The sequence below is a fragment of the Ambystoma mexicanum genome, chromosome 7p, assembly GCF_040938575.1.
Source record: "Ambystoma mexicanum isolate Mex_15411 chromosome 7p, UKY_AmexF1_1, whole genome shotgun sequence".
NCBI lineage: Eukaryota > Metazoa > Chordata > Amphibia > Caudata > Ambystomatidae > Ambystoma > Ambystoma mexicanum.
In genome coordinates, this window is record NC_090939.1 from 81756223 (window position 1) to 81779321 (window position 23099).

At 46.8% G+C, this 23099-nt stretch overlaps 1 protein-coding gene across 6 annotated transcripts in view; it reads right to left on the reverse strand.

Moving 5' to 3' along the window:
• The window catches only part of STXBP5L (syntaxin binding protein 5L), a 3950894-nt gene that overhangs the window by 230599 nt on the left and 3697196 nt on the right, over nt 1-23099 (reverse strand). For all 6 annotated transcript variants that reach the window (XM_069635832.1, XM_069635831.1, XM_069635829.1 and 3 more), the window contains one exon: nt 1346-1585. In XM_069635832.1, coding sequence (XP_069491933.1) covers nt 1346-1585 — 240 coding nt within the window. The remainder of the gene's footprint in view (nt 1-1345; nt 1586-23099) is intronic.

A 23099-nucleotide genomic window follows, 5' to 3' on the forward strand; every position in this document is an offset into this window, starting at 1 on the left:
CTTTGGAGTTCATATTTCAACATGCTATAAGATGAACACAGCTGAAAAGGTGAATTGAGCGATATAGTTCCTCAATACAAAATTTGCATTTGTCAAAGATGTATGAATTGAAAAGGATCTCTCAAAATGCCAACAGAAATGAGAACATGGGTCACTCAATCGGGCCAAAACGATGACTGGAAATGCTTAATGCAAAACTTTGTAGCCACTAGGAATTGCTCAAGGAAGCATTCCATTGCATTGTGGGTATCACCAGTCATGGGATCTGGTTTCCTGTGCTTACGGATGTAAGCAGTGCCATACTGATGAGGCCTCACAAGGCAGAAACATCTCTGGGTTTCTTCTGTTCCAATGCAGATGGAACATGGTCTAGCAGTTTGAGCTGACTGCTCCCACGGGGGGCTCAGGGGGGGGGGGAGTTCACTGTCAAGGTGATCCCTAAGGGTTTGTCAGAGACAATAGAATAGAATATTTCCCAGATAAACTCTCAGCAGTTAAGAAGTCCTGGGTCAACAATTTCTATCCATCACCTTTTGGTTAGTTTACTCAAAATGACTCCTTCGATGTGCCAAATACATTACAAATCCAGCTTTGATAAAGCCTTGTAGTGCTTGAAACTCGTGTAGGCAGACACCTGAGAAAATGTCAGGAGTATTTTAAGCAGATTTTGGAAGATATGATTTTCTAAATTTACCTAGTATCACATACCTGTTGTTCATGTTTTAAAATTATTATTAGGAATGTAATATGCGCACGAATGAATTTGTGTATGAAAGACTTGATTCGCCCTGTGATTGAAGGTGACATTGCGCCTGTTGGGCCACAGGCGACAGCTTGTCCTGGCACAGACAGGCCTTTTATCGTCTATCACCAATTTATCTCAGTAAGTTACATTGACATGATGTTGTCAAGATAAAAAGGAAATGAATAATAGCTGTAATGTAAATGATTAACTACTTGACCTGAACTATAGGCATACTTTTCAAATAAAGAAACTTGCTTGACATTTCGCAGAAAAGGAAGAGACTAGGGCTCGTTGTGTTAACATATGAACACCTACTTTTTCCCCCTCCTTGTCTTGTCGCACCTAGAAACACTTGTGTACACGCGCATTATAAATTACTCATCATATCATATCATATACTGAAGTCTCAAGAAATTCTTTATGAAATAGTACAGTGCTTTGTACACTGTCATTCTCGCCTGTGAATTCCACCATAACATTTCTGACCATGAATGGACGTTGCACGGTTATGTGCATTGAGCAGACAGGCTGCACCTTCGCAGGTACTGGCTAAGAAAACTTTTCCGTAACTACGTAATTAGCAATGTTAAGAGTGCTTACCACTTGGAGAAACCATGACAGGCTCCGATTGCCTCTGCTCCTCAGTGGTAGGTATATTGAGAGTGATAATTAACACCATACCCAAGCTCGTCCCAACCCATAGGCACGGGGAAGCCACTGCATCGTTCTTCCGTGCAAACGACTCCATGAAGTAGAGCGCTGTGATGGCTTCCTTGGATTCCTTGTCTATGCTGGACACACTGGAACTGCGGGAGCGGCTGAAAGAATTCTCCCGGCTTTCTGTAGAAATAGGGGAAATCGTGCACCAATAGGTTTTCACAAACTTAATGCAAACGTTTAAATGTGAAATCACACTAAGACTCAATCAATTGCCTTTCAAGCAATGACACATGGATTGACTTATTTGGCAAGTTATACAAAATCTCATCTTTATGCAGCAGAATTGAAAGACATCATTTCATTTCTTTCGTCTATTGCCCCACTTTTGCATACTGACCCTCCCCTCCCCTCCCCTTCCCTTCCCTTCCCTTCCCTTCCCTTCCCTTCATACACAGGAATTAGGGAAAACACACGAATCAGGAACTGATGTACTCAGGCACTGGACCATTTATCACTCAATCAGCTGTTGCCACATTTAGGTTCTTTCCATTTCATTTGCTGTATTTCGTTTCAAAGGTTGCACAAAACATTATATATTATATTTCCTTGAAGTTAAAATGGATCATAACATGTAAATTGCCCAAAAACCAATGTCTAAAGCAGGTTTATAATAAATCCATGTGTGCCGGGCATCTACTTAGTGTAATACATTTGGCTAAGTTCGAAGTTATAGAATGTCACCACTCTACACAAAAGTTGTATTTGTCTTTAGTTTAAAACAGCGTGTCACTTCGAACAGGAATGAGTTACAATGTACACAATAAGAGAGCAGAGGCCGTTTTAAGGTGAAATGCCTTTACATAAGAGCATTGTTGGATTGAATAATGCATACTGGGTGGTGAAGGGGTAACAATAGGAGCAGAAACCCGGGATGGGAACTTGAGGACATTACAACATTTTTAACATTTGAGAGCCTAAGGTTAGTATTTACAGATTTACAAACTGCATATAGCAGTCCCGAGGGCCGAATGCATGAGTGGTGGGTTTGACGATTAGTTTGAATAGGAGTGAGGGGCGGGTCTGGGGGACTCACTCCATTGCTAGCAAGTGGAGTTTGAGTCTCATTTCAAAGAGGTCCACTGAAGAGATGACTTTTGATAGCCGGGGGAGAGTTGAGTGGGGGTAAGTAGGGAAAAGGACATAAAGCAGGAGGAGGCACAGAGGTAGGGAGGTGAGCGGCTGATAGACTCTGAAGAAACGAGGAGTGAGAATTATAGAGGGAAATTACACTGAGATGCATAGTGGGGGCAAATCTATGGATGGGTTCTTAGGGAAGTCACAGGAATGTAAGGCAATAGGTAGGGGTGGGGGAGGATCTGATCTGGGTAGTTTGAAAAGGGTGTGTGTCACAAAGCTGAAGACTTTGTTGAGGATAGCAAAGAAGTAGATGAGTAGATCAAGGAGGCTCACACAGTAGTACAGTTTACTGAGCACAAGAATGGAGATAAGGGTTTTAATTGAGTGGTACGTGACTTGTTGGCCACCTTTTCTAATGTTTAGGAGGTTGAGTATGGATATGGTGGCAGTGGCCATGATGAACTCGTAGAGCTTTAGGTCACTATCAAAAAGAACCCTGGGTTAAGGTTGTGAGTTATGGGTGAGGAGTTCTGGGGATCGAGATGGGAGAGGGGAGACTGGGTTTGGCTGTGCAGGCAGGGAGAAAGATGACTTCCATCTTTCAAGAGTTTATCATGAGGCAGCGCAGATATTTCATGCCAAAGAAGGAAATAAGTTTGCAGAGGGAGGAGGTTGTAGGATGAAGAGGATTGGGCCTAGGAATGATCCTAGAGGAACATCCACAAACAGGGTTGTTGGGGAGGAGATGCTCGAGGCCCATATGATGAAGGAGTGCTCAGAAAGATAGAACACTCGAATACAGTGTCCTTGAAGCCAAGAAAGGAAAGAGGGAGAGATGATTCACCGCGTCAAAGAAAGCAGAAAGGTCTTGAAGAGAGGGGAATAGAATGGAGGAGGGGGGAGAGTGACCGATCGGAAATGGTAAGAGAATTGGCAACGTGGATGAACACAGACTCTGTAGAGTGTCTGGACCAGAATCCCCACATGGGTGTACCTTGAGATAGTTGCAGTTGAAGACACATGTCGTGAGGATTTTAGAGAGGTAGGGAAGGAGGCAGAGCAAGGTCTGTAGAATGAGGAGTTGTTGGGGGCAACTGTTGGTTTCTTTGGGAGAGGTATGACTTTGGCAATATACCACTGGCGTAATGGGGGCCGCAGCCCCTGTGGGGGCCCCACACATGTCCTGGGAAAAACAAGAACAGAAAATGTTAAATTAAAAAACAATGGTTTCTTTTTTAAGTCACTCTGCCTTCACAAAGAAATGATTTCTTTTCAAAGTAACAGAAATGCTTTCTTTATGAAGGAAGAGTGACTAGAAAATAAACTATTTCTTTATGAAGTCTGTGGGCTCCCCATCCCATGACATGGAAGGCTGGAGGGTTCCATGTGATGGGGTGGGGACCGCCCTATGGCTTTTAAAAAAGAAATAGTTTCCGTTTGAAGTAACTCTGCCTTGAAGTAATGGGGCTCCCCACTACCACATGAAACGGAGGCCTCCAGATACTCTGCAGATGACGGGAACAAGCGTTCCTGGGTGCTGCAGGGAGCTGAAAGTCTCGTTTCCTGGACCAATGGATTAAAGGTAAGAAAATGTATTTTCTTTAAATGTGTGTGCATGCATGTAAGTGTGTGTACAAATATGCATATAATGTAATGTGCATTAATGAGTGAGTGCATGATGCAGCCTGGGTGTGCATGTGTGAGTGTATGGTGAAAAGGTGCACACTTAATTGTATGGGTGGCTGCCTGTCTGCTGAAAGGGTGCACACTTAAATGTATGGGTGGCTGCCTGGGTGTGCCCGTCTGGTGAAAGGGTACACAAGTAAATGTATGGGTGGCTGGGGGTGCGTGTGTGTATGTGTATGGTGAATGGTTTGTGTGCTTGTGTTCAGGGGCTCAACAAAACCTACATTTCAAATGTTGGGAGAGGTGCTAACTTCACGGGCAGTGGGGGGGCACATTTATTTGTGTGGGGGAATCTAACTTCTTTATGCATTTTAATGAGACTATTCTAGTGCACTTTCAATGTTACAAGCAGTTAACTCTCTCCTGTAAGTCTGAAAGCACCCACTTATGGACTTCTGTGAGAATGAGCGGTCTCCTGTCCGAAACTAACAGTGAAATGCTTTACGTTAGTAATTGCTGGGCCTTTGTTAACGGCAAAACATATATACCGAACATTGGGCACCCAAGCTAGAACATACCGAACCAAGGGTAGCCAGCGCAGGATAAGTGGGCAGAACTTAGCCCACACAAAGAGAACTACCAATTCCAAGTTATCTGAACCAAATAGGCAGGAAGTCCTCTCGAGACAGAGCAACGGTTGTATAAAGGGAAGCTGGGAAAACAGAAACATTTGAGCGTGAGAAGTTAATTTGGAAGTGGATGTTGGAAATAGCTGAAGCTGAGACCCCGGAGGCTGGGAGAGACTGGAGAAACAAAGCTGGGGAGGGCCACAAGAGACTGGAGAAAGAAGCAAGCACAGCAGGAGGCAGGCAGCAAGAAGTAAGGGAATGATGAACAAAGAAAGTGAAGGTAAACAAAAGTGGGAAAATGGAGAGAAGAGCTGGTCTGGGGGACTCCTTCCATTGCTAGCAAGTGGAGTTTGAGTCTCATTTCAAACAGTTCCACTGAAGAGATGGCTTTGATAGCCGGGGGAGAGTATTTCAGAGGAGTGGAGTAAGTAGGGAAAAGGACAGAAAGCAGGAGGAGGCACAGAAGCAGGGGGGTTGGGCGGCTGATAGCATGTGACACTGTGTGTGTGTGGTGCAGAAGGTGAGGAAATTGTCAAAAGAGGGGAAATACAAAGAAGAGATTCTGCAGACAAGGAGGGGAAAGCGTTTCAGTGAAAGGAGCAAGAAGAATCCCCAGGAGTAAGGAGAGGAGAGGTGAACGTAGAGGTGAAGAAAAGGGGAGTAACACTGCATTTTGTAGGAGGGAGTTGCGCAAAGGACCGAAGAGGAGGATCATCATCATTTGGCAAGAGAGTTGAAGAAATTAGACTCATAGAAAAGGTGGTGAGAACAAATGAAAAGGAGAAATTACTTACCGATAATGTTCTTTCTATGTATTCTTCTCCTGCAGATTCGTCATCTGATAGATATCCTTCCAGCATTAGCTGCTTGGAAGTGTTTCGACAGGGGGTGCAGAACGGCGACTCGACCGCTGACTCCTCTTGACTCGACCTTGCCACTGCTCGATTCCAGACGTGACGTTGGCCGTACATATACTATGTCATTGCGCCCCCGTACTTCAGTTCCCCACCTTTTTACCCCTGAGCTCAGCAGTCATAGAGGAAAAATCCATAGGATTCGGCTTAATGAAAAGCCAAAAAACTGATAATAACATTTGTTTTTGTGAGGAATAGACACTGTACTGAAACCAACCAGCTGAAAGTACCCAATAAAAAGACATCAGACATCAAACATGCTTAACACCTAATCTGCACGTGAAAAATCCATAGAAAGAATATTACCAACACCTATTCGTCATCACCTTCATAGCAGACACCCCCAAAAAATAGCACTAGACCACTTTCATGGCGGGGCAGGATGCGAGGGTGATGAGGAATCTGCGGGTGAAGAATCCATATAAGAACATTACTGGTAAGTAAAATGCATTCGAGTGGATTGTGTCCTCCAACGTATTCCTCATCTTAGATGTATTCCATCCAGCTTTGCTGCTCTTCGGAAGTTTTTTTTTCAGCAGAGGGTGCCGTGCGTCGATGTCGTCGAGTCGATGGTCCCTCGAAGGCCTCCGTCGAGGGTGACGTCATCGGGTGTATAAGTAGCACGCGTGGCACCCGTTGGCCTCAGTTCCGTTTTTCCGCAGTATACGTTGCTTGTCGCCGACCACGACCCCGAAATCGGGATTCAAAAAGTGCAAATCGTGTGGGTCAAAAATGTCGATCACAAACCCGCATCGAGAGTGTTTGTGGTGCCTCGGAGAAGGCCACGACATGGAGGCCTGTACGAAGTGTCAGGCGATGACGGGGAAGGCCTTGCGAGAGAGGAGAGGAAAGCTACAGGTAGGTCGAAAAACCTAGCGTCGAGTCGAGATCCCGTGAGGAGAATTCTCCTCGACGTGAAAGGCATTGTTGCTTGTGCAGAGGATTTTGCTCACCTGAGACTCGCACATTGGAAGCTGCACGGCGAATCTCCTCACCTCCAGCTGCATTGAACACTCGCAGCTCGTCGCTCCGTTCCCAGGAGGGGGCGGAGCCTTGTTGGTGCTCACGTGAGGAGTCACGTGACCGGAAGTGCACTGAAAATGCATCCGCTTCCAGGCGAGCGCTGCGTTGCTTGTGCAGAGGATTTTGCTTACCTGAGACTTGCACATTGGAAGCTGCACGGCGAATCTCCTCACCTCCAGCTGCATTGAACACTCGCAGCTCGTCGCTCCGTTCCCAGGAGGGGGCAGAGCCTTGTTGGTGCTCACGTGAGGAGTCACGTGACCGGAAGCGCACCCGCTTTCACCCTCGCGGCGTTGAGCCCGGTAGGAGTAGAGGGCGACGGCTGTTGTGCGGCTGTTTGGCGCTGATGGCGTGACCAGTGAACGGGAGACTGTGGAGGTATCCCCTGTTTGTTCATTTATTTGAAATCTGTTTCTCCCCGCGGAGCAGGCGTGGGGTCTGGCAGAGTCTGAGGAGTCAGTGGAATCCCGGACTCCTCTTTGGACTCCTCTGCCTCACAATTCAGCTCACCGTGCTCTGCTGCAACGATGCGAGTAAACGTCGTCACCGCTGTTGCCAAAGGAAAGACAGCGAGCATATCAATGAAGACACGCACCCAAAGGAAGCGGGGGCGGGACTCACAGTGCCCTGAATCAGAACGGTCCTGGCTCTCGGCGGAATCTCCTGAGCCTCCCCGGTGGGCGGCCCACGAGGAGTCATGTGAGCCTGCTCCGGCCCCGGCCGAGAGTGGTCCTGTCCCGAAAGTGGAACGACTGACGCAGCTGGCATCGAAACGGACTCCAATGAACAACATTGAAGTAAGTGCTTGTGTGCCTACACCACCTACACTAGCCCCAGTAATGCTTGACTGTATTGTGCCGAGGGGGGTCTTGGCTGGGGGCTCGAGCCACGAGCTTGTGGTAGACTCATCCGCATCTGCTCTGCGAACTACAGCAAACGCTGCTCTCGTCCTGCCTGTCCAAACATCCTTATCTGAAAACTGCGCCACGCAAGAGGTTATATCTGCCTCTTTGCTAAATAAGAACGCTACCCAAAATGAAGCCCACGAAAGTACCATAAACACAGCTACAGGTTACGGGCCCAATAAGCCTCCTAACCGTATTTCATCAAGTGACCGGCGAACGATCTGACGCCAGTGTCCACTTGCTTAATTATTGACGACCAACTCCCCAACACGAGCACATGTGTGCTGGACACAATACGCACTATACCACATGAGGAAACAAGCTGTGGGTCGCCTCGCCCAAGATTCTATAGTGCGTATGACAAACTGTTACCCTCGCCTGTGACATCCCTTAACATGTCTCAGGCTGCAGACTCTTATAGTGCTACTTTCACACAAAGAGACGCTGTGGAGCCTGGCCTTGATGCTTGCGTAGAGACCTTTAATTGTCCCTTATCCACAAGAGTAGTATGGGAAACATCGAAGAAATTGGAAGACAAATGTGTCACTAATTGTAGAAACTCTCTGGACGTTGTCAACAAGCTGCTAACAGACCTTAAACAGATAAACAAAAGCACACTTACTAATTCAACCACAAAGGATACATTGTCGGGAGCCTCGGAACCATTGGAGGACGTGTTTGAACCCCTCGCCAGCACGAACTCACATGCGCTGGCAAATCATGGTCAACCGCAGAGCCCACATAAAAATAACCTGGTGAAAAGAAGAAGAGTTTACCCGAGTATATCACCGAGCATTCAATTCTCACAGAGGAAGCTCTCTAAAACAGGTTTGGTGGTCTCAACTCAGCCGCAAACTGCTTACTGAATGTTTCACACCAGCACGAGGCTGGACTCTCAGTCGACGACGTACGTTTGGAATCTACGCCTGATTCTTCATCCTCGGACTCATCCCTAATGGAGCGCCCTTTTCCAAAAATCAGACGCCTTCCTTTGGGTAGAAAGCGCCAAGCGGGTCACACAACAGAAACCAACGCACGCCAAATCCCAAATATGAAAGATCTTCAGACTATCCTCATGTCCTCAACGACTATGTCGTTGGCACCCTTTCTCAAAATGTATGAACACTTGAATGAAAGCCTAAAAGATCTGATAGCCGTAGTCTCCGGCATGAACGCAAAGATTGTGGCTCTTGATAACACGCACACGATCCACATGGATGCAGTGCTAAATACAAATAACAAGGCTGAGCTGGCGATGGGGTCGTTAATGGACTGTAACAAAAATGCCAACTTGGACAGGAAATTATTGGCAGAAGTGGCGAAACAAGCGCTTAACCTTTTTCAATAAAAGCCAGTAAATTGCCCTCGCAATGGTGCCCTGGATGTTAGAGGAAATGGGGTTTCTTGTGACCTATACCAGTTGGTACCTGGTCCCTCAAGTTGCTTGCCTGAGGCCTCTTGTGATCTGCCTTCGGCGACCACTGCATTTGCATACAGAAATAACGATGGTTTGCCGGTCACAGCTGAAAAAGCCTCCTTTACACGCATTCAAGATTTGCCCATCTTGGCATCTGACAACGTTGTCAGCCAAACAGGAGCCCAAATAACCGACGAACCTCCAAATTTGGCCGGTTCAACCAAAAGCAACCCTATTCATTTCCATGATATTCTCTAAAGAGGTGATCAGTGCTGCCTCAGCAGTATTTGACATTTTTAAGTCGTCTAAGAATGCTCCTACAGTTGGATCTAGAGCAAAAAATTGTAGAGGCAACGGGCCCAAAAAATCAAAAAACATGCCCCTGAAAAAACGAAACGAGGCAACGATTCTAGGAAATTCCTGAGAAACCTAAAAACAGTCAACGTAACTGTCAACAAAACATTTATGAAAGAAACAAGTGGTGAGTCAGAACTCCAGACTAAAGAGGTTGTTATCGAGTTAGACTAATCGACTGGTTCAAAAACCAACTCATGTGACATACCTGAAGGCTTGCTGAACATGTCAGTATATGATGATGTAGTGGCTGAAGACCTGGGCGGGGTAGAAGAAACAAACCCCTTGCACGGCAGCCCTGCCAAAGTGGCCGAGTCTGTCGACAACAACTCTGTTCCCCTGACTCCAGCTTGTCCAAAACCGGACACCAATGTTGTTCCTGTTGCAAAATCCTTATGTCCAACTAAGCCTCACTCTTACGCACCACCTCAGCTGTCAAACAGAGTTGTAACATTGTGCGAAGTGAGTCAGCCTACAACAGCCTCATCAGATGGCTCGGATTGCCAAAAGAAGACGTTCATGACGTTGGATGAAAAACGTTGCAAGACGTCAACATTATCCAACAAATCGGCCTGTCAATTTGAAGAGCCCGGCGCTCAGACATCGCTGGATTGTCGTGGAAAGCTGCCGCTGTTTGGGTCTGCCATGTCAGACTCCTCAAACAAATACACAAGAGACCCTCAGCCGACTATGTCCCTGCAGCCAAAGTCAAACAGGAGTCCACCAACAAGACCAACAACCAGAAAGAATCCGCTAAACGACTCCAATAAGGTCAATCAATCTAAAAAAAATGAACCGTTGCTCCATCAAGTGCTCTTGGAACGTATCGACTCTGCAGATGATCTAATTATGAATCGTCACAATGTTTTGTGGCTATGCCATCTTGTACCAAGCCTTAGAGCAATTGAATCTGGAGACCTAAAAATCGTGGAATTCTTCAATGATAACAAAAATGACGCAGTCATTCTACACGTGCAGTCCAAACTCATAGTTGATACACTTCTTCAAGCTGGCCCGGTGCTATTGTCGTTGGGTTTTGACATTTCCCTAGCCCCGTCTCGTGTTTCAACTAGTGGAATGAAAGAAGGGCATAATATGGCAGACGACAGCAAAAACAACCAAGCACACATGTCGAGGACGAGTGAACTTGCCAAACCAACTTCCCTCGCAAATTCACAATGTCCTGCACCTAACAACTGGAAGGTACCGTTTGAGGCAACTAGCAATAATCGCATAAGGATAACAATCCAAGGAGCGAACCCAGCATCCTCCAAAGCAGATTCGATCGAGCATTGCTTGCCGCAAACAGCGAATGGAAATGACTGGTCCTGGGTTGCTGAAACTCTAAACAACGAACAGTCACGTTAACGCCAGGCCCCTATTCCATGTAAAAATTACACATTAGGATCCTGGAACACCAGGGGTTTCAGCCATTTGTTTAACACTGCTTGGACAGCTGATTTGGATCTCGTTTGCCTACAGGAGACGTGGCTGTGTGAAAGACCAATTTTGGAGGGGTTTGAAATCGCCCATAACCCTGCAATTAAACAGACCAAGGGTAGAACTATGGCTGGTCTCCTGGTGGCAGTAAAGATCGACTCAGGGCTCCGAATATTGAGTTCTGCCAATATCTCCCCCTTTATCCAAGGGGCAGCCGATGGCGTGGCTTCAAATCTTTGTATTCTTAACCTCTACTGGAACCATGGGGCCACCGATGCCAAATACTTCATAGATGAGGTTACATTGGCGCTTGATGACCTTATGGAAACCGGCCTGCAACATGACCTGATCATCTGTGGCGATCTTAACATTGACTGTATTAGCCATTTAAATGTACCTGGCCACAAGAAGCGATTCAACAACCTGGAGCATCAACTGACAACTCAGTGGTGCCTGGAAATGGAGCTACGTGAGCTGACGATGCTAAATGGCCAAACTCCGGGAGATATTCCGGCTGCTCCGACCTGGAGAAGAGGGGAACACAGTTCCACACTTGATTATATTCTCGTATCTGGAAAGATCCACATGAGAACCAATAGTTTCACTGTCACAAAAATGCATCACAGCGACCACGATATGGTGGTTCTTAAATTTGCTTCAAACGTCCTACCTTCACAGGATCGATGGGCTTACTCAGTTAGAACAGGAACCGGCCGGATTCGATTAAATCTTGACTCCAGAGAGGTGAGTCACATCTTGACGGGCTTCCAGTCCTCTGAATCCCTGGAGTATGATCATCTTCTGACGCATAATCAAGAAGGGAAGAACAAACTAAGAAATACCCAATTCACACCTAAACATAAATTCGATCTTGAGGTGCAACAACGAAAACGCCTTCTACGCTGGCAGCTGAGAACGACACGGAAACAACCTCCCATAGATGTCAGTTTTCAAGCACGGAAGTGCAAACAGGGCTATAAGAACTGGCTCAAGTCTCACAAGACCATCATGCTGCAAAACGACGCAGAGCTTATGCTGTCAAAAATGGAGAGCTCTAACTCAGCTGATTATTGGAGACTTATAAATGACAATCTTGCTCCACAACTTGCCCTTCAGGCCAACCTGGTGCTCGAGTCCGAGTGGATAGCCTTCTATGCTGATCTCTTTCATAAGGGTAACCACACTTACGATTATGAACCCTCAAATCTATCACACTGGGATCTCGCATTTGAATATGAGGACATCCTGAGAGTCATTAAAAACGTGCACGACTCCAGAGCACCAGGCCCAGACGGGCTAACGAACTTTACGATCAAGCACCAGCCAGAAGAATGGGCCGCCTTCTGTGTTTTGCTGTTTAACAGGATCATTGAGTGCTGTAAGACCCCCATCTCATGGAAATCCGCAGTGATTATTCCAATATTTAAAAAAGGAGATTGCAGAAACCCTAAGAACTACAGACCAATCGCACTCCTTGATGTGCTGGGAAAGGTGTACGCCACCCTTCTCCAACAAAAACTTCTGGAGTGGTCTACAAATAGCCATCGGGTAGATCCAAGACAGACAGGTTTTGTTAAGGGTGTGGGCTGCTGCTTTAATATCCTTTTGTTAAATCTACTGAAGATGGAAGCCCTCCGATCAAACTCTAAGATCTATCTTGCGCTGGTAGATTTATCCCAGGCGTTTGATAGTATAAACAGAGAGCTACTATGGGGAAAAATGGCCAAATGGAACTGTCCGTCTAGCCTGTTGGCTGCCATCCGAGAACTTCACACAAACACCTATATCAGAGTTCGACTGGACCAAAAGGGCAACTTATCAGCTCCCATTATCACCTCTAGGGGTGTAAAACAAGGCTGCCCTCTAGCAGCAAGTATATTCAACCTGTTTATATCAGACATCAAAGACGCCTTTGACAGTTTACGCACGTTTCCACCCAAAATCCATGGTTCTCATGTTGATTATCTAGTTTACGCGGATGACATCATTCTGTTAGACTCAACACCTATAGGTCTACAACGTAAACTAATCGCCGTGGAAACATATCTAACAGAGAACGGCTTGAACATCAACAGGGGGAAATGCGAAATCATCGTCTTCGAAAAGCTGCAAGGCTCGAAAACAAACCGGCAGAAATTCAAATGGTATCTGGATAAAGAACCCATTGGGCGTGTGCTGAACACCTGCTACTTAGGAATGCGAATAAGTGCAAGTAGAAACGACGCACCATGGGTTGAAGCAGTAAAGAGAAAATGCCGACAACTGGCATGTCAAGTGTCTCTAGTTAACAAAAAATTTGGAAAATTTTCCCTAAAACCAACGCTAAACTTCTTCCAGCAGAAGGTGGTGCCCTCACTGATCTACGCCGGTGAAAATGCTTTCGGCTGCGGGAATGAAGTGTGGAACTCGCTCGAAAATATTTTCTGGTCTAAAGTTCTACACCTTCCCAAAGGTACTTCTACGGTCTGCGTTAGATATGAGCTTGGGTACATCTCTATACAAGCGAGGGTCGCCTGGAATCTCCTAAATCTTTTCAGGAAACTAAAACTAACGAATCCGACGACTCAAATTGCAATACTTCATAATCCAGAGACCGAGAAAGCTCCCACAATCCTATATCAATGGAATGAGCTATGTCATGAGGTTCTCACCTCATATGACATCATGACACAAATGCTGCTCGAAAACCCTGATGCTGCTAAATTGAAGCTCTGGAGAAATGACTGGATTAACACCTGTAACCAAAGAGCAACATCTAGGTCTATGCAAGAAGTTCCTGGAGAGGCGAGAGCCTATGGCTGCGTGCCGGCATTCTTGTCTTGCTTCCCGGATCAGTGGATGCGATCCTTATACTTGCAGTTCAGGCTTAATGTTCTGCCGACCAAGGAACGGCTCTGCCATTGGTCCCATTCATCTGATTCAGACCTTATGTGTCGCTTTTGTAACACCTCGAACGAAGCGCTCAAACATCTGTCAATGTCATGCCCCGGTTTAGAGCATGAAAGATACAGCATCTTCGGCACAGTCACAAAGAACTACCAATTCCTAACTCGAGACGATTGGTGGAAAGCCCTGTTTGACGGGTGTAATAGACCTGTGTTGTATGCTTTGGTTTCCTTTCTTCAGGCGGTAAAAGAGCGTCTACATGCTACGTTGGCTGATCAGATGGGCAAGACGGTTTGAGGTCTGGTCTTGTTGATGTGTGCGGTGACCAAACATATGTGTTAAGACTCTAAGAGATGTGGGTTGTTGTTTGTCTCGATAGATCTGTAAATCTGTATTTTTTTAAAGGTTTGCAAAAAAACAAATTAAAAAAAAAAAAAAGGCATCGACTGAGATCCCGTAGAGATTCCCATCGCTCGTCGTCTTCGTCAAAAAGATCGAAGAAACAACGCCACAGGTCTCCCTCCACCTCGTCGTCAGACGAGTCTCCAAAAAAGATGAAATGCCCCACGAAACATTTGTCTGCCGAAGAGTGGGAAGCATTCAGGGTCAAAATGATGGAGGTGTTTGAAAAAGCGAAGCCTCGGTCCGCGCCTTCTTTGGAAGCCGGCCGGGAGCGTCATCGCTCCGACACTCACACGCCCTCGAGCCCGGGTGATCGAAAAAGGAAGGATAGAGAACCTTCCAGGACGCCGAGTGAAAAACGCTTGAGTCGAGTCGACTGCTCGAGGTCATCGACGCCGTCTGAGACCCATCATACCTCGAAGGGAAAATCTTCGAAGGTCGCCTCAACGCCCTCGAAGCAGACCCTGTCGACGACCACGATGTCGTTGACGCCGTTGATGCCGTTATCAACGTCGACGCCGAAACCCTTGGCGCCAAAGGCTCCAGCCAAGCCAGGCAAGCCAGAAAGAGAGAAGGATAAGTTTACAAAACCTGTATTGTCCTCAGAGCCAGGTACAAGAACTCTTCCTCCTCCTCTCCCAGAGAAGGTTTTCAAGCCTCTCCCCAGAAAGGAGTTTTTCGAATCCCTGACCTCAATTTTTGAGGAACAGGAGATATCTGATGAGGAGAATGTACCTTTTGGGCTGGAATATGGCACCCCAAATATCCCAGAATGCTTGATTTTAGAAGAAAGCAGAATGAGGGACTTGGTGGAATCATTACACAATGCAAGTGGCATTGACACAACTTCTGAAAACGACTTTGGCAGACCAGAACCAGGAGAGCATGCCAGTCCATCATACCGTCAATTAATGACAAAGGTAGTGGATTACTTAGGATGGACTAGACCATCAGCCCAATTCATCCAGGATGATTTAACAGATATATTGGACCATGGTCCCACCGAAGACCCAGTACTACCCTTTCATGTAGCCCTGCAAAATAGGGTGGCCAAGAATTGGGAAACTCCGGATTCTATTCCTCCGGTAAATAAATCTCTCACCTCAAAATGCCGCCCGGCCAGTAGCGACCCCGGCTATCTGTCCAAACACCCAACTCCCGAGAGTCTGGTCATACAGGCAGCCACAGCTTCTAACAAACTTGCATACCCGTCTATCCCTCCAGACAGGGACGATAAGCGTGTGGATGGTTGGGCACGGAAGGTACTTTCAGCTGGGAGCATGGCATTAAAATCTGCCAACTCCACATTCAACTCCACTTGGCAAAATTTTCGTACACTCTTTGGGAGTGCATTGCAATGGCGGCGGAGCGCATACCAGAAGGGGAAGAAAGGGAAGGGTTCCTAGCCATTTTAGAGATGGAAAGGAAGCCATGCAGGAATCACTTCAATCTGGATAGTGTAAGCAGGTCCATGGGCACTTGCACGGTAATGTGCAGATTTGCGTGGTTACGGAAGTCGGGTTTCGCACCGGACGTACAGAACCGCCTTCTGAATATGCCTTTTAACGGGTCTCACCTTTTTGGCAACAAGGCTGGCAAGAGCCTTGAGAGGTTGCAGGGTTTATAGTGATAATTTCAAAAACAAAAATTTCGAAAGTCAAAATATCGAAAATAAATATCGCATTTTACGTTTTTTATTCGAAATCGGGGTTTCCCCCGATCCTCCCTTTTTGTTTTTTTTACCCATTGTTTTCTAATCCCAGACCCCAAGATAAATATATAATTTAAAAAAAATTGATATATTTTTTTTTTATATTATTGTTCAGACATTATTGTCTTTCGAATTTTTTTTTCTCGAAATTATGACTGACCACCAGGTTGCAGACCTCAAAAGCAGCTGCCAAATCTTTAGGAGCTGCTATTAGGCAACCTCAGCCGTTTCGTGCGCAAGGACAGTCATGGAGGGGACGATCCTATCATTACTACACCTCATATGGAAAGGCGAGAGGAATGGCCAGTCAAAGGGGCCAGAAAAAGCCCACTCGTGGTGGATGAGGAAAACATGCTAAACCAGCTCCAGCTGCAGCCTCTCTGCCATCAGCGGCTGCAACATCCGCCACAAAACCGCTTTGAGGACTTGCATCACAAAACACCTGTAGGGGGCAGGCTGTCACAGCATCTGCAAGAATGGCGAGCCATTACTTCATATGTTTGGGCTCTAGAAATAATAGCCCAAGGTTACTGCCTTCCTTTTCTAACACAACCTCAAAGCAATCCACCAGGGAGACACCCGTTAAAGTCTTCAAACCCGCTCCTACAGCAGGAAGTTTTAACCCTGCTGGAGAAAGGTGCTATAGAACCAGTACCTGCAGCAGGGAGGAACAAGGGATGGTACTCGCTGTATTTTTTGATCCCCAAAAAGGACGGAGGACTGAGACCCATCTTGGACTTAAGAAACTTGAACAAGTTCCTCAGAAAGGACAAGTTCAAGATGGTTACCCTTTCTCAGATCCTTCAGGCCCTTCAACTTCAGGACTGGTTGCTGTCATTGGACCTCCAGGATGCATATTTTCATGTGCCGATTCATCTCAAACACAGAAAATACCTGAAGTTCGTAGTTGGCGACTCACATTATCAGTTTCGAGCCCTGCCATTCGGGTTGACCTCCGCCCCGAGCATCTTCACCAAGTTAATGGTAGTGGTGGCAGCGCACCTCAGGAGAGGGGGGATTCGTGTCTACCCCTACCAGGACGATTGGTTGATCAGAGCGAGTTCTGCCGAGCAAGCACTGGATCATCTGAAAGTCACCTGCCACTTCCTCCATAAACTGGGCTTCTCCCTCAATTTCAAGAAGTCACAGATGACACCTTCCCAACAGCTTCAGTACATAGGAGCTGTATTAGACACGTCCTTGGGAAAGAGCTTGCCTCCCAAGTCGAGGGCTCAAGACATTCTTCAGATGGTTTCCAAATTCCAAAATGCCCAAAATCTCCAGGCTTACGACTTTTTAAGGTTGCTCGGCATCATGGCATCCTGCATCTTTTTGGTGCCAGAGGCACGCTTGAGGATGAGATCCCTTCAATGGGCCCTAAAGACTTTTTTCTTCAGATTCCGAACAAGGTCAGACAAGACCTTCTATGGTGGACCTCTACAGAGAACATCCTAAAAGGAGAACCTTTTTGGCAACCATGGCCGGAGATCGCAGTAGTGACGGACGCCTCACTCCTGGGGTGGGGAGCTCATGCCAAGGATTTGACAATCAACGGTCGTTGGTCTCCATCGGAGTCCAAACTACATATCAACCTTTTAGAGCTGAGGGCAATCAGACTAGCGCTGAAGGCCTTCCTGCCATCTGTCAGGGGAAAGAATGACCTGATAATGACGGACAACACAGTGGCCATACACTACCTAAACGAAAGAGGAGGTGTGGGGTCACTACCCCTTTGCAGAGAGGCAATGCAGCTCTGGTATTGGGCGATTCAGGAGGGAATCTCTTTAACTGCAATTCATCTAGCCGGGGAAGAGAATATGACGGCAGATGCTCTGAGCAGGCAGAGCACGGTATCCCACGAATGGGAACTGGCTCAGGAAGTCATTCAAGAGATCTTCGCACTTTGGGGATCCCCTCAAGTAGACCTGTTTGCAACTGGAATCAACCGAAAATGCGAAAGGTATTGCTCAAGGGAATTTCCCCCGAGAGGAGCCCTGGGGGACGCGTTCGTGGTGGAGTGGAATTTCTCACTATTGTACCTCACTATTGTACGTGTTCCCTCCGATTCCCGTCATTCCTCAGGTCATCAGGTGGCTGAGAAGATTTCTGAGCCGCATGGTCCGGATTGGGCCAGGAGAACGTGGTACCCGGACCTTCTAGACATGTCCATCTGTCCTCCAGTACGTCTTCCTCAGAGAGAGAACCTTCTCTCTCAAATGGAGGGTCAGGTTCTCCATCCAGAGGTCAAAACACTCAACCTTCATGCTTGGTATCTGAAAGGCTGAGACACAGGGATTGGAACCTTCCAGATGACGTTATGGAGGTGTTGGTTTCGGCAAGAAGGCCAGCAACAAAGTCTCTATACCGTTGCCATTGGAAAAAGTTTTGCAACTCGTGCAGAGAAAAGAATGTCGATCCTTTTCTATGTTCTATTCCGGAAGTATTATCTTTCCTTCTGACCCTAGCACATAGAGGTCTGAATATTGGAACAATAAAAGCTTATCTTGCGGTGCTTTCCATTTTCAAGCGCTCATCAGAAGAATGCTCCTACTTCAAAATTCCTTTGATAATACAATTCTTAAAAGGACTCACTAATGTGTTTCCTCCTCACCCATTTCAAGTACCGATCTGGGATCTATATTTAGTCCTAAAATTCTTAATGTGTGCTCCTTTTGAGCCTATGCACACGTGTCCATTAAGATTACTAATGTGGAAAACAGGCTTCTTGGTTGCTCTAACATCAGCAAGAAGAGTGAGCGAATTGCAGGCACTGTCTTCTGGGCCACCCTATACTGTGTTCCATAAGGACAGAGTTGTGTTGAGGGTAAAACCATCATTTTTACCGAAAGTAATATCTGATTTTCATTTAAGTCAGAAAATTGTCTTACCCGCATTCTATCCTCCACCCCATCCTTCGAAGGAGGAGGAGGAAAGATTACACAGGTTGGATCCGAAAAGAGCTTTAAGCTTTTACATCTCCTCCACGGCCCTTCAAAGAGGTGTTCCAATAAGATCCATTTGCAAAGCAGCAACTTGGTCTTCGCTACACACCTTCTCAAAATTCTATAACCTGAATGCTTCCCAATCTAGGTAGCTAACTTTTGGAAAAGCAGTACTATACTCAGCGATCTAAGAGTATCAAAAAATCTACCCCCTCCTCCAGAGGAATTGTCCATACTGCTTTGGGAGTCTATCTAAGATGAGGAATACGTTGGAGGACACAATCCACTTGAAGAACAAGTTACTTACCAAATGGTAACGTTCTTTCGATTGGATGTTCCTCCAACGTATTCCTCATCGCCCTCCCAGCCTACCCCTCTGTAGATTGTTTCGGGTTATTGCCATCTCAAACCTCGCAAGGCTCATACCTGTCTGCCGGCACAATCTACACAGTAGAAGATCAAAGATAAAAAGGGGAAAAACAGAACTGAGGCCAACGGGCGCCACGCCTGCTACTTATACACCCGATGACGTCACCCTCGACGGAGGCCTTCGAGGGGCCATCGACTCGACATCGAAGCATGGCGCCCTCTGCCGAAAAAAATTCCGAAGAGCAGCAAAGCTAGATGGAATACATCTAAGATGAGGAATACGTTGGAGGAACATCCAATCGAAAGAACGTTACCAGTTGGTAAGTAACTTGTTCTTCTGCAGCAGCTCATCTGATAGATCCCCAAAGCAGTACAGAGCGTGGAGGCGGGATGAAAGCCCTCAGACAAGGAAGCTATGTAACACTGCTCTGCCGAATCGTGTGTCAGAACCGCGAGCCACATCTAAGCAATACGTGTGGAGAGATGACCATGTCGCAGCTCGACATATCTCTCTCACCACCACACCCCATTGCAAGGCAGATGAGGCTGCCGCGCCCCTGGTAGAATATGTCCTGATGCCTGGTGGCTGATCTTTTCCTGCTCTTTGATAACACTCTGCAATGCTGAGAATCATCCAGCGAGAAATTGGACACAGCCAGACCCTTCCCGGACAGACAGAAAGCCACAAAGAGTTGGTCATCATGCTATAATTCTGCAGTCCTAGCTGCGTAGAAGCTGAGAGGAAACTTAGGGTCCAGCCTGTGTAGCCTTTCCTCATTGTTCGAGGGATGTGGAGGAGGCTAGAACACTGGCAAACCAATGCTCTTGGAAAGGTGGAAATCTGAAACCACTTTTGGCAGAAATTTAGGGCATACCTTAAGAGAAGCCTTCTCCTTAAAAAAATGCAGGAAGGGTGGCCTGCAAGATAGAGCCTGAAGCTCACTCACACGCCTCGCAGACGTGATTGCCACCAGGAAAGCGGTTTTCTGGGTTAGTAATCTGGCGGAACACAAATGCATGGGCTCGAATTGAGCCACCGTAAAAAAATGTATAACAAATTGAGGTCCCAGTCTGGAACCAGAAACGGAGTAGGCAGGAACCTACTTACAAGGTCTTTCAGAAATTAGGTAAATACTGGAATTGCAAAGAAAGATCCTAGATCAGGCGACCTCTTGAACACAGACAAAGCCACCAAGAAGCCCTTGACTGTGCCTATCTGAAGGCCTGATGAGGCGAGTGATAGAAGGAACTATATCACTGCAGTGGTAGGACAAGTGATAGGACCTATCCTGCATTCCCTACACCATGTCTCAAACATTCGCCACATGCAGGCATACAATGATCTCGTAGAAGGTCTGCATGCTGCCAGTAGAACTCAAGTATTTATTTATTTTGTTGTTCAATTATAACGCACTTAATACCAGCGAGTGGTTTCTAAGCGCGGGATCAGTATTCGAACTTGTGTTGCGCCACATTGTCTTGCTTTCTTTTGAGCATCCCAATCATCATACCACATATCTTACCCTCTCAAGAGCCACACAAGTAGGTTGTAGGTTGAGCAACTCCATGTTTGGGAGGAGCACCTGACCTTCCGACTGGGTTAGGAGGTCCATCCGCCAAGGCAACCAGAGAGAAGGGTAGAGGGTTAAGTCCAAGACCTCAGAGTACCATGTTCTCCTTGCCCATTTTGTGGCTTGACACCTCCTCTATCTCCTGAGAACCCACATGATGACAAGTACCAGGCGACCAGAGAGGAGGGCAGATGGTCAAGTCCAAGTCCTCAAAGTACCATGTTCTCCTCGCCCAGTTTGTGGCTTGACACCTCCCCTATCTCCTGAGAACCCACATGATGACAAGTACCGGATGAAATGCATATTTCACTCCACCAGAAACACGTCTCCTAGTGCACCCTTTGCTGGGTGTTAGGCAGAAACCTGTGCAGTTCCCTCTGGGACCACTGCAAAAGATTTAGGATTACAGGTGTTTGGCAGTAAACCCACGTGGTAGCAGTCTGTACCACACAGATTCACTTGGTAGCTGTGGCTGAGCAGTCAGACTTCCCTCAAGAAGAGTTAGGCAGTATACAGAGTATTCACAATAGGTCAAAAGAACACAGTAGAACAAGTAAACACTGACCAGAGCTTGGTGTAAAAGAGATATAATTATTTATTTAAAACCACATCTAGAAAAACACACAGGCACTAATAGTAAGCAATTCAAAAACACGGTCACTAAAAGATATACACTCCCTTAGAAGAATATTAGACAAGTCTTAAGTAAAGCCCCACTTATTTTCAGACAGCGGTGAGCACTTAACGCAGATGGCACTCTAATAATTCGTTTAAAAAGGGAGAGAAAAGCAGAGTATAATATGAAACAGATCCCAACGCTTTCATAAGAACAAAACAAGAGAGGGAGGCAAGTAAAACCGTGAAGTTAGAGTTCAGTAGGCCGGATCCACTTTAAGAGGATCAGAACGAAATGTGTCCAAGGTCACAGGGTTGAAGTGCACAAGAGTCTTGCAAAGGTTCAAAAAGAGTTGGACCAAAAAAAAGGGACCAGTTAGAGGGTCAAGGCGGCCAGTCCAGAAGGTTAAGGGGTTATTATAACCTTGTAGCAATCTTTAGAAAGGGAGGCCTGGTGGACACGGTACCTTAATGTGATGAGAATACCCCAGCGGGGGCAGTTGTTCCTGGCAGCGGATGCAAGTCGGTGCTTCCTCTGGGGGAAGAGAGGATCTCGTCGGGGAGGAAGACAGGAATCCGTTGCACTGCCAGGGAAGAAACCAGCCACAGAGTTCTCAGGTAAAAGGAGCGGTCCTTTTATTCGCGGTCCAGTGGTAAGTGGCTATGCGGTTGCCGGGGTGCTTGGCACAGGCAATTCGACCACAAGACGGTCTGGGGTGCAAAGAGAAGAAGGTAAACTGGTTGTGCCCACCAGTCAGGGGAAGAAGCCTCTCCAGCCGGAGATCTTCTCTGTCGTCGGGAAGTGGTAAGTCGGTTCCGCAGGGCTCCACCGGTGGTGTCGTCGTGGTAGGTCAGCTCAGCTTCTCCCTCGTCGGATTCTCAGGTCCTGTGACGACTTCTGAAGTTCCAGTCCTCAAAGCCCTGCTTTTATGCAGCACACCCCCATTCACTCAGCCTAGCTGTCAATCAAACATGCTAAGTGGTGAGCCGGCCGGCTCACCACTTGGGCCAATCACACAAGAGTGCGACTTGAGTTACCAAGGTAACTCAGTCCAGGGTGTCTAAACCCCCTCCCACACCCCCTGTGGTGCCCAGACAGAGTGGCACCACTTTTGGAGGCTTCTGTGGAGAAGCCCGCCAAAAGTGGAACAAAGGGCTCGACTTGGGTTGGAGTCACAGAAGAGAACACAAACGCCATTTTAGAATTGAGTCCTGGCAAAAAATACCAACCGGCGAATTAATATTAAATAAATAAACCGGCAGTATGTTCGAAGCTATGAGAATTAAATAATTAAAGTTGGTAGCCTCGAACAATGGGAAAATCCCATAGGGATATATTCGCGGTCGAATATAAAAAGTAGTTTCCATTGCCACCACCCAAAACTCGATCAGGGGGGACGGAGACGTGCCCCCTCGACTAACAGACCCCGGGTCAATCGAATTGCCCCGACCAGTACGTCCACAATATGATGGTTTGTACTGGTTTCTGTTCATAATTTGGGACTAGTAAAGCCAATGGTGACTTTACATGCCCTGGGAGACAGTAGTCAGTCCCAGGGTATGGAGTCTATGGTGGGGTGTCACTGTCTATGACACCCCTGTGTTACTGCACGGAGGGTGCTGTGTAACACATATAGTAAAAACACATGAGACCCTATGGAGTAAAGGACCCCAGAGCCCATAAAACACATTAACAGTCAAAGGAACACCATAAATCATGTCCAAGAGTGGGAGAAAAAGAGTCTCACTCTTG